At 34.2% G+C, this 10,503-nt stretch overlaps 1 protein-coding gene across 1 annotated transcript; it reads left to right on the top strand.

The window, feature by feature from the left end:
• The first annotated feature begins 549 nt into the window (after nucleotides 1-549).
• LOC149906238 (uncharacterized) lies at nucleotides 550-6,598 on the top strand. Its single transcript, XM_090104249.1, has 4 exons — nucleotides 550-605; nucleotides 1,120-1,237; nucleotides 2,239-2,407; nucleotides 6,420-6,598. Exons 1-4 carry the CDS (start codon nucleotides 550-552, stop codon nucleotides 6,596-6,598), a joined length of 522 nt encoding a protein of 173 aa, XP_089960375.1.
• Nucleotides 6,599-10,503: the final 3,905 nt, after the last annotated feature.

The raw sequence follows: 10,503 nt of genomic DNA, 5'->3' as shown, positions 1-10,503 counted from the left end.
TAGGGATAAGAAAAAGATGGCACGTAACGGAAAAATGTCACGCGTAACGATAAAATGTTACACTAAATTTTATTCCAACGCCGATAAAGAAGTTTAACTTCAAAAAATGTGTGGAAAAATTCCTAAATGCAAAGAAATATTACATGTTGATCACATATAATTGTAATGTTGACATTTGAATCCTCTCTCGTTTTCAGGTTCGCTTAATCCTGTCACAAAATGACATATTACACTTGATATTAAAATAACGTCAATTACCTGTCAAATTTTCACAAGTGATGCGTGAACCTGTTTTTATGGATATTGGAATATTCTCTGAGGGAATATTTGATTTTAAGTATTTAGAAAACGATTTGACAGAGTCTGTTTTTATTTTTTGTATATTTTTTTCCAAATGCATAGAAAATAAATTTTAAACGGCATATAAATCACAGGTAAAAATACTTTATCTATTTTTTATCTGTTTCCAATCCGTCAAGTCAAAAATTAACAGTTCTAAAAACACTCATAATAGTTTTTACAGCACACTAGGTATACAAATCTTTCGAAATGATACAGTTACCAAAAATTAAGCCTGATCCTAAGACCACTAATCACTTATGCAAGTAATTACTTATGTTATTATTTTTAATTTTGGTGGTAAACATAAACTAGTCTGAACAATAATACACTGGTTATTGTGCGCAAAGTTTGGATAACGCGGACTGTTCATAGTTTTAGCTGTTTTCATAGACCATTTTCATAAACGTGTTGAAAATATTTTAGTGCTCCCTCTCTTTAGTATTCTTTTTATGATATTTGTAAATTCACGACACAAATAGCAAAATATAATATTATTATATTCGTGTAATAAGTGTATAGTGCAGCTTCTCAACAGCTTTGAGTTCACTATTATTGAACGCCCTGTCTGTCGTTGTCCTTTTAAAAATATTCAAATGATTAGTATGAACAATACTTGACCAATAAATCGTTTAGGATTTCAGCTAATACTGCGGCTAAGAATTCCAACATTTCTATTTAAATTAAAGTGTAAGCAGGATGCATTTTCTTTACCATTCGCTTATCCTTTTCATCACAGTTTAATTCTATTTTCGTATCAATTTATGCCTTGGTGCTAAGATGCCGTCCAGTCTGTAAGAGCCGTAGAAGAGAGTGGAAAGGACAAATTCAGAACACGTCAGCGGAACTTTTGTTGGAGAGAAAGCCGTTGCAGGAGTGCTTTAGGAGGTGGCCTACGGTAATCCTACTTTGTCCTACTACTTAGAAATATTATGTACAATGTTTGTAATGTGTGGATGTACGTTTGTTACTTTTTTACACGCTTTCAATTGGGCCAATAAACTACTAATATGTAATATTGTTCCGATAACAACTTATTATTGACGTGAAAACGTCTTATAATTCGATAGAGCCGGCTGCACGCACGAAAAAACATGACTCATGCGGCGTTACCTCGCTCTGAGGCGTTCCATGTAAGGCTTGAAGTGCAAGCGAGAGCGCGGAACGAGCGACAAAGAAGCACAATCGGACGTTGTCACGTTCTACTATCGTCAGTTAACCGACTTTATAGACAACCAATTTTTTTTATGCCTACTTGGTCTTATAATACCTTCGATTTATTAAAAAAGAGATTTTTAGCGTAACTTTTTGACCAAATAATTTAAATATTTATTATGTAACATTGATGCAACAAGGTTACAGCAATATTGATTACAATATTAATTGTAGATATTATTCTATAATAGGTACATTTCAATACTGTATTGGGCACGCAATGTGTAAATGCACCATTACAGACAACTCCTGTAAACATACCTAAAGCTACAGCCACGAGGCAGGCCTATTAGGAATCGGAACGCATTGTTATATTGCTCTCGAGTTGTAGGATCGAGAGTGATTAGCCCTCAGGCTACACGTGTAAAACGGTGTAAGGTCAATCAGGTCGAAAACAGATGTCAATAGAAATAATGAAGAAAGAAAGAAAGAAACCATTTATTCAAACACACACTATAAAAGCATTATAAAAAGTCATAAAAATAGAGCGTGTGTGCCGAGCACACGTGTCACAAGTGAAATTTCTTTAAGCTCAAACTCAAAAATTTATTTATTCTATTATACTTCTTATAAAAGCCCAGTCTACGTCTCTACGTCTGCGGTCTCTAAACCTTTTTAAAATCTTTTGTATGTTCTTAGCTATCAATAGCTATATATATACTCAAAAATATAATTTTGTTCTAGAAAGTGTACCCCAACAGTCCGTGCCCGTTGTTCTCCCGGAGCCGGCGGGTGACCGTCAAAGTGAAGGGGTCCATCCAGCCCCCAGACGTGGTGAGGGTCTGCCAAGCCCCCATAGATGATACCGTTGCTACCACCTACTTGAAGTATGCGCAGCTGGCTAAGAAACTTGGTAATTGCTTCGAACGAATAATGGTTAGGGAGCCAGGTGCAAATTGGGTTCATTATTTCCTCTCAAGAGATAATTCGTCAGAAGCATCAGAGTATAGTATTATAAAGCCTCGTGAACGTCAGCTGGCGCTCGGTTGGGGGGGTGAGCGGTTGTAGCCTCCCACGCACATAGGAAAAAAAATACATTCATTCATTCATTTCCTCTCAGCTAAAAATTTGTCAAATTGTAGCTAACCCAATATCTCAACGAAAAAAAAATAGTCAGCTGGTTACAACATGGTGTATTATACGTCAGCTGGTGTCTCGAACATGAAAGTTAAATTTAAGGAAAAATTTATTTTCCGTTATTTCCTCTCAAACAAAAATTTACCTGATGATAGCTTATAATATGTAACTGTGGATAAATATATATGTCAGCTGGCTGTATCTTGGTGGAAAAACCGTCAGCTGATACGGGAGGCTACAACCGCTCTTCCCCCCAACCGAGCTCCAGCTGACGTTCACGAGGCTTCATAATACTATACTTTGATGCATTTTACTAATTACCGCTTGAGAGGAACTTGGTCATAAAATCTGTTCCTGGCTCCCGTACTATAAATTAATCATTTTGGGGATTATTATTAATATTATTTTCTACGCTACGTTCTAAAAGGTCTACCTAGTAACTAGATAATATATCTAATATTTAATCTACGGAACATAATAGTATTATATTAAAATCATTTTTATAGGTATGCAAAACCATACATGAGACGTAGTAAAAAAGAAGAAAAATGTTGTGTGGTTTTATGAAACCACGGTAAAAGTGAAACTGTTCGAACGGTTCCGAACACTGCTTTGTGTAGCGCATGTCGCGTGACGGTCGCGATACACGCGACATGCGCTACACAGACCAAAAAGTTTGAGACGATGTAATAAAAGTTTCACTTTAAGAATTGACGACCCAAAAATATATGTACTTAGGTACAAAGTAAAAAATGACCCAAATTTCAACATTTTATCTCTAAAAGAGGCGAAAATTATTAACCAAATGCTGACGTAGTCACGTGTTTCATCCATCCATATATCGTATTATAATATTATCTGTGACATTTGGCTAAAGGAGCCAATAACATCACATAGCAATCATTGATTGGCACAAGCTTGCCGCCCCCGACTTCGCCCGCGTAGTCAAAGTTAAAAACCCGCATAGTTCGCGTTCCCGAAGGATTTCCGGGATCTATTAATTTTATTTCTTTCTCAGCTGCTCAAATATCATCCGAATTGGTTCAGTGTTTGAGGCATGAAGAAGAGACAGACAGAGTTACTTCGCATTTATATTACTTAGCTTTCCACCCGCCAGCTTCGCCAGCGTTGTCTGAAACTTAACAAATTATATACTTAAATTAAATTAAATTAAAAAAAATAAATAAATATACTATGTAGTGATATCTATAGGTAATTAAAAAAGTCGTAGAACAAATGCTGCTGGGATTGATGAAGTGAATCTGCCTGCAAGAGATGATGCGCTTTTTTCATTAACCTATTAGTTATAAATTAATATATACTTACTTATATTATAAAGCTGAAGAGTTTGTTCGTTTGTTTGTATGAACGCGCTAATCTCAGGAACTACTAGTCTGATTCGAAAAATTATTTCGGTGTTAGATAGCCCATTTATCGAGGACTATAGTAGAGCCATTTTAATAGGCAACATTTGACAGTTCAACAAAATTCAACAACGTAACCTAGTAACGACGACATAGAATAATATGATATTTCGTTTTGTTAGAACTGCTCATTTGCTTAACTTTTTTCAATTACGATAACATATTTATAATAATAGTGACCGATACAAGTAATTTTAGGATTTGATTTTACTGATAAACCATTCTAAACATAATAAACAATTTCTGATTTAAAGAACTGACGTTGCTACAATTTTGTGTCAATAAACCTTTTTTCTTTTTAAATACCAGAGACGTTACTCTAAAAATCGAAATCTGACATCTAGAATCGAATGCATTGATTACTTGGGAATAAAAATCATCATAAATTATTGACATGTGTTTCAAGTTCGATTGACAAATGTTTCAAGTCCGTATCGATTAATTCACTTTAATCGATGTTTTTAAGCAGGTTACCACCCTATGAAGATAAAATTGATAGACGTCAAATGTTGCCTATTAAATTGGCTCGACAATAGGCTTTAGGCTATATATCATCTCGTTAAGACCAATAGAAGCGGAGCAATGCGGGTCAAACCATGGAGCACAGCTAGTTTCAGTATAAACCTAAAATGCGTTCATCGATATTTGAAATTACCCAGAACTTAATATTCCTCAACCAACTCAGTTGCGGACAGTCTGCAAACTTTTACTTTACAAATCACTTTGAAAACTTCGGTCCCCTGACCTGGCTGGGCGACATTTTGTGAAATAAATTAATAATATAAATCTATACTAATATTATAAAGCTGAAGAGTTTGTTTGTTTGTTTGTTTGTTTGAACGCACTAATCTCGGAAACTACTGGTCCGATTTGAAAAATTCTTTCGGTGTTAGATAGCCCATTTATCGAGGAAGGTTATAGGCTATATTTCATCATGCTACGGGCAACAGGAGTGGAGCCACGGGGGTGAAACCGCGCGGAGCAGCTAGTGTTATATAAATTCTAAATAGACGATACTATATTATATTAAAATTATGTTTAAAATAATCTTAATCATTCGCTTATTAATCATATTGTGATTGCTGTTACGTAAATTTGATGGCTTTTAAAAAATATTAGACATACACACACACATCATAAACAAATCCTTACAAACGCACAGACATGCACACACACACACGCTCGGACATACAGTTCAAATCAAATCAAAATCAAATCATTTATTTATTTCTCCTCACAATTCCCAATCACATAAATTAATCTACATACATACAAAATTATCAAACAATTAGCTGGAGTTGGAGGAGCTGGTGTCTGAAAGGGGTTTTAACCGGTATCACAGATCACCAGGTCCCCGCCCTCGGAACCAAAATACAATTACAAAAATATGTTTCACATAATTCAGAAGTTTGTGGTTAGGTAGTGAGAACGACATAAGTTTATTGTTATTTAAAGTTTATTTGTTAAAAATTTTAGTTAATCTGTAAAAGTAAAATCTTATGTATTTAAATACTTACGACTGGTTAAGTCCTTGACGACTGTTTATACAACAATAGCAAACAGTTATTTCTAAAATTACGGCAATTTCGTAGATGTTTAAAATCTTGAAATTTAAGCTAGGTACCTCTTTTGTTTTATTTAAATAATTTCAATAGTTTCAGCTCTCGCATTGAGGAAACAATAGAAAGATCTATAAATATTTCAATGAGAATATTAAATTACGCATCTCAAGTCGGCATTTAACAAATGCTTTGAAATCATTACAATCTATATAATAAAAATGAATCGCCAAATGTATGTATGGTAAGCGCAAAACTCGAGAACGGCTTAACCGATTTCGTTACTTCTTTTTTTATAATGTTCCTTGAAGTACATACAAGGATGATTCTTATAGAGAGAAAACGTAAACATGTACCACGGACGAAGCCGGGGCGGACGCTAGTTTAACATAAAGCTTGAGTTAGAAAATATTAAGTCCTTTTATTATAATAAGCGAAATGTTTCGAAAGTGCTTATTATATTGTGTATTTCTAGCTGTGCCCGCGGTTTGATCCCATATTGATCTTACCGTGATAGCGGATAGCCTTCTTAATCTTAATTTCAATTATTATTACAGTGACATAGTAGGGTCTGCTATTTATTTTTAATTACTTATTTATTTATTTTTTGAAGTGAAAACTTCTTTAGCGGCGTTGAGCACTTTTTCTGTAATGGGTATAAAATCTTAAACTCGCGTCAGGACACGTGACCTGATCGAAAAAGCGACGGATACCATTCCAAAATATCAAACATGCTCAACGTTAATAATCAAGTTTTCACTTCTGCCGGCACTCCCGGAGTGCAACCCGTCTTTTTTTTATATAGGAGCATGGGACGCGGTGAGAGCCTGCTGTCCATTCTGCGAATGTTCCGGTTGTTGTACATGCACATCTCACGACTACGACATATCGGACGAGCCGGGTACGACACGACGACACGACATGCGACAGTTTGATACACGCGTGAAAAAGAACTACCAGGATATGAAGATTATGTACAATTGAAATGAAAATACAATAGCACATTAGGGTGCTTTTCCACCAATAATGTGCGAGGATGTGTAGCGAAGAATGTGTTTGTAAATAACCAATAGTATCGCTTCAAAAGCTAAACACTGCAATCTTCAATCGCTAATCGCTACGCATCCTCGCACATCTTTGGTGGAAAAGCACCCTAATGGTTGTATGAAGGAAGAATACAAAAAAATGTTATTGTGTATAGTCAAAATTTGAGCTCTATCCACGCATAATTTTGAGATTTTCAAGCGTAGGACACAAATCATTATTTATCTATATTCCGGCTGGATTTACTGTGGTATAAAAAAAACACATAAATTTAAACTTTTGTTATATTTTAATATTTTATACGGTCGATTTGTGATTCCCGGATTCGAGTGCCACAGTGCATCAATTCAGATAAATATTCATTTTTTTAAAGAAATTAAGCAATGGATAAAATATAAATTATATAAATACGGAATTTTGATTTCACTTTGAATTGGTTATAACTATTCCAAAGACCAAATTATTAAATATAGTTTTTAATTTTATTTAATCTAAATGTAGGGATGTTCCCTACTATATAAACATTGTAAAATGTATAATAGGTATGCAAAAGCTGTCTGTCTATCTGTCTCTGCTTCACGCCTAAACCACTGAATCAATTTGGTACAAAGATAGTTTGAGAACAGAGAAAAGACATAGGATAGGTTTTATTCCGACAATCCCAAATGGAGGGGAACTGTGCAGGTTTTCCTTTAACTACGCGGGCGAAACCACGGGCGGAAAGTTAGGTTATAAATGCGAATGTCTGTTTATAAATGTAAATATTTTCTCTTCTAAAAAGGTATCCATGTGTATGTCACGCACATTGCATGAAATTAGATTTAATGACAGCATACTACTATTGGAAATCCATCAGCTTGATTTTTTATCATTTTCTATATTGCACTAACAAACCAATTTAGGTACTTTTTCTGTTACATGGTGTTAAATATTAAAAACTTAAATATCAACTCTATTTTCAGGCTATTAAAATCTATATTTCATAGTTAATAGACTTAATAGCGAGGTTATTAGTGTATAGATACTATTACAAACTTTGTATTCAATGGACCAAACTTTTGATACGTTAAGTTTACGGCAAGATAAGGTAAACTCTGAATAGTGGGAATATTATTATTGATTTAACATCTATCCTTATTAGATTTGTTATCACGCATTAAATCCATACTAATATTATAAATGCGAAAGTAACTCTGTCTGTCTGTCTGTTACTCAATCACGCCTTAACTACTGAACCAATTTGCATGAAATTTGGTATGGAGATATTTTGATACACGAGAAAGGACATTTTATTGCGAAATATGTACCACGGGCGAAGCCGGGGCGGACCTCTAGTTACATATAAATTAGATTTCCATGTAAGCTGGAATGTAAACTATGTTAACCAAGTTTTGATGAAGTTAGCAATTGTAATTTGAACAAGAGTTCATTAAATCGTCATGGGTTTCAAGAAATTATTTGCAAGAAGGTTGAACATAACCAATTGTGTAAATGAAATGTTTTGAAAATACGATATTTTTCAGTGGGACATAGGTAATTAACATCTTTCGGCTTTTCACGTAGGTTCGAATTTATTCGTACTATTTTAAGCCGTTCTTAAACTTACTACTCTATATTAAAATTCATAAGAAAAAACCTCAGTATAGAACACACATTGCATGTTTTAATAAATTAAATCAAATTTGAAACATCCCATATCTCATCTTCAATGCATAATAAGCTACACAAGGCTATAGCTAAATATAGCAAGGCTTCATGTGCAAATACTAAATTGCTCCTTTGTCCATAATATGAACGTGTTGGACACCCGCAGGCGACGACTTGCATGTAAATAGTTTCACAGAAATATACTAGCATCATGGAAATATGCCCTACGCTTAAGGAATACGTAGGTATGATTTTCTATTAAGATGGTGACTTAATAGACGTTTTATTTCATTTCATTATTAATATAATAAAATTTATATGCAGATTTAAACATTACAAAGATAACAAATCTGGGTAGACATAGATATCTAAAAAATAGAAACAGATATATGAGTTTTTCTCTCTGTGAGAATCGTATATAATTTGCAATCAAAAATATTTTTTATTTATCATATTATATTCATAATTTTATTCCAAAGCATGATAATTGTGATAAAGACGCTTATTTGGCACAACATGTTGATATATAAAGTCCTCACGTCTTCATAGGTGTCGATATATTTCCTGAAATTAAATTATTTTTAGAATTAAGAAATGAAACAAAAATAACCATAGCTACTATATAATTTTTTTGACCGCCTCCTTGGTGGTTGAAGCGTGAGCGTGAGTCCTGGGTTCGATTCCTGGTGGAGACGAAGAAAAAAAATGTTGTGTGGTTTTATGAAACCACGGTAAAAGTGAAACTGTTCGAACGGTTCCGAACACTGCTTTGTGTAGCGCATGTCGCGTGTCGGTCGGCTGCCGAGTAGGTATACCTACTCGGCAGCCGCGATACACGCGACATGCGCTACACAGACCAAAAAGTTTGAGACGATGTAATAAAAGTTTCACTTTAAAAATGTCTCGGTCTGGCAGGACACAGGAGGCTGATCACCTACTAGTCCCTAGGGAAAATCGATCAGTGAAACAGATGTCAGATGCATACATCTGACATTACATTACCCCTTACCCCACTAGGGGACATGGGACTTCACTTTTCACAAAATAATGAGTTGTATAAATATTTTTCAGTTCATTCTCATACAAAAATAACGGTACGGCTTTAAAATGTAATTAGGACCATGTTAAATTAATTAATGAAAGAATAACAAATGCTTACTGCGTTCATGACGAAAAGTATTTTCATTTAATTTCCGTATTGAATGAACTGCTGGATACTCTTCCATTACTGAAGCTAGGCCCAGGTCATTCTCTCCAGAATTCGACTTTTGTATCCCCTGAAATTATAATAATTATTATCCATACTAATATTATAAATGTGAAAGTAACTCTGTCTGTTATTCAATCACGCCTTAACTACTGAACCAATTTGCATGAAATTTGGTATAGAGATATTTTGATACCCGAGAAAGGACATAGGCTACCTTTTATTGCGAAATATGTACCACAGGCGAAGCCGGGGCGGACCGCTAGTACATAATAAGAAGCTAATAATAGAATAGGAAAAGCACCTAGAGCTTTTTACTTTGCCGAATTAAAAAATGCTTGGCAAATATTATTATTTTTGTTATTATAGATTGTTTCATATAATGATACACTAGAGCTTTCAAAGAAATTCGTGGCAATAAACAAGTCTCAGTTATAAAAAAAAACCCAGAACTTTGGTCGGGTGGACTAACAAACTTCGTTAACAAGAATTTTTCATAATAAATAGAAATAATTTGGAAAATCCAAAAGTGCACGCCTCATAATTTTTTTTTAATAAATATTTATTAATTATTTTTGTTTATTTAATAACAATTAAACCACATCGAATCAGACCCTGAAAAATGAAAGGGTTCTATTCCTGAGCATACTCAAGCGTAAGAGAAAAAAAAAGACTCGATTAGTAAAGTATTTCGGTCGCTATCGTGTTAACAAGAAAAAGGATCCGCACATACAGACACACGGACGTCCAAGACAGAACTTTTTTAAACTGTTTTTTAACTAGTTTAAATAACAAAAATGACATCAAAAATATCATGAACGTTAAAAATAGTGTTTTTTCTTAATATGTGTGTGTATGTATTATCTTACAAGTGCAATGTATGATACATAAAGACATTTTAAGTTTGAAAAATCAGATGTTTTGCGCGAAGTGACAGTAGTACCCACCTCAACGCTTCGCTTATGAGGTGTGCAAAAACGTGTAAATAAAC

This window comes from Colias eurytheme, chromosome 8, assembly GCF_061535395.1.
Source record: "Colias eurytheme isolate Ceu_HAF_F1 chromosome 8, ilColEury1 Martin Lab GWU primary, whole genome shotgun sequence".
Lineage (NCBI taxonomy): Eukaryota > Metazoa > Arthropoda > Insecta > Lepidoptera > Pieridae > Colias > Colias eurytheme.
Note: the sequence above shows the minus strand (reverse complement) of the source record. Positions and strands in the feature narration are given on the sequence as shown.

Excerpts from the sequence above, each read along its gene's own strand:
- LOC149906238 (XM_090104249.1), top strand. The coding sequence starts at position 550 with ATGATACAGTTACCAAAAATTAAGCCTGATCCTAAGACCACTAATCAC. Across the intron at positions 606-1,119 it reads ACCACTAATCACTTATGCAA|ATGCCGTCCAGTCTGTAAGA; the intron begins GTAATTACTTAT and ends CTTGGTGCTAAG. Across the intron at positions 2,408-6,419 it reads GCAGCTGGCTAAGAAACTTG|GAGCATGGGACGCGGTGAGA; the intron begins GTAATTGCTTCG and ends TTTTTTATATAG.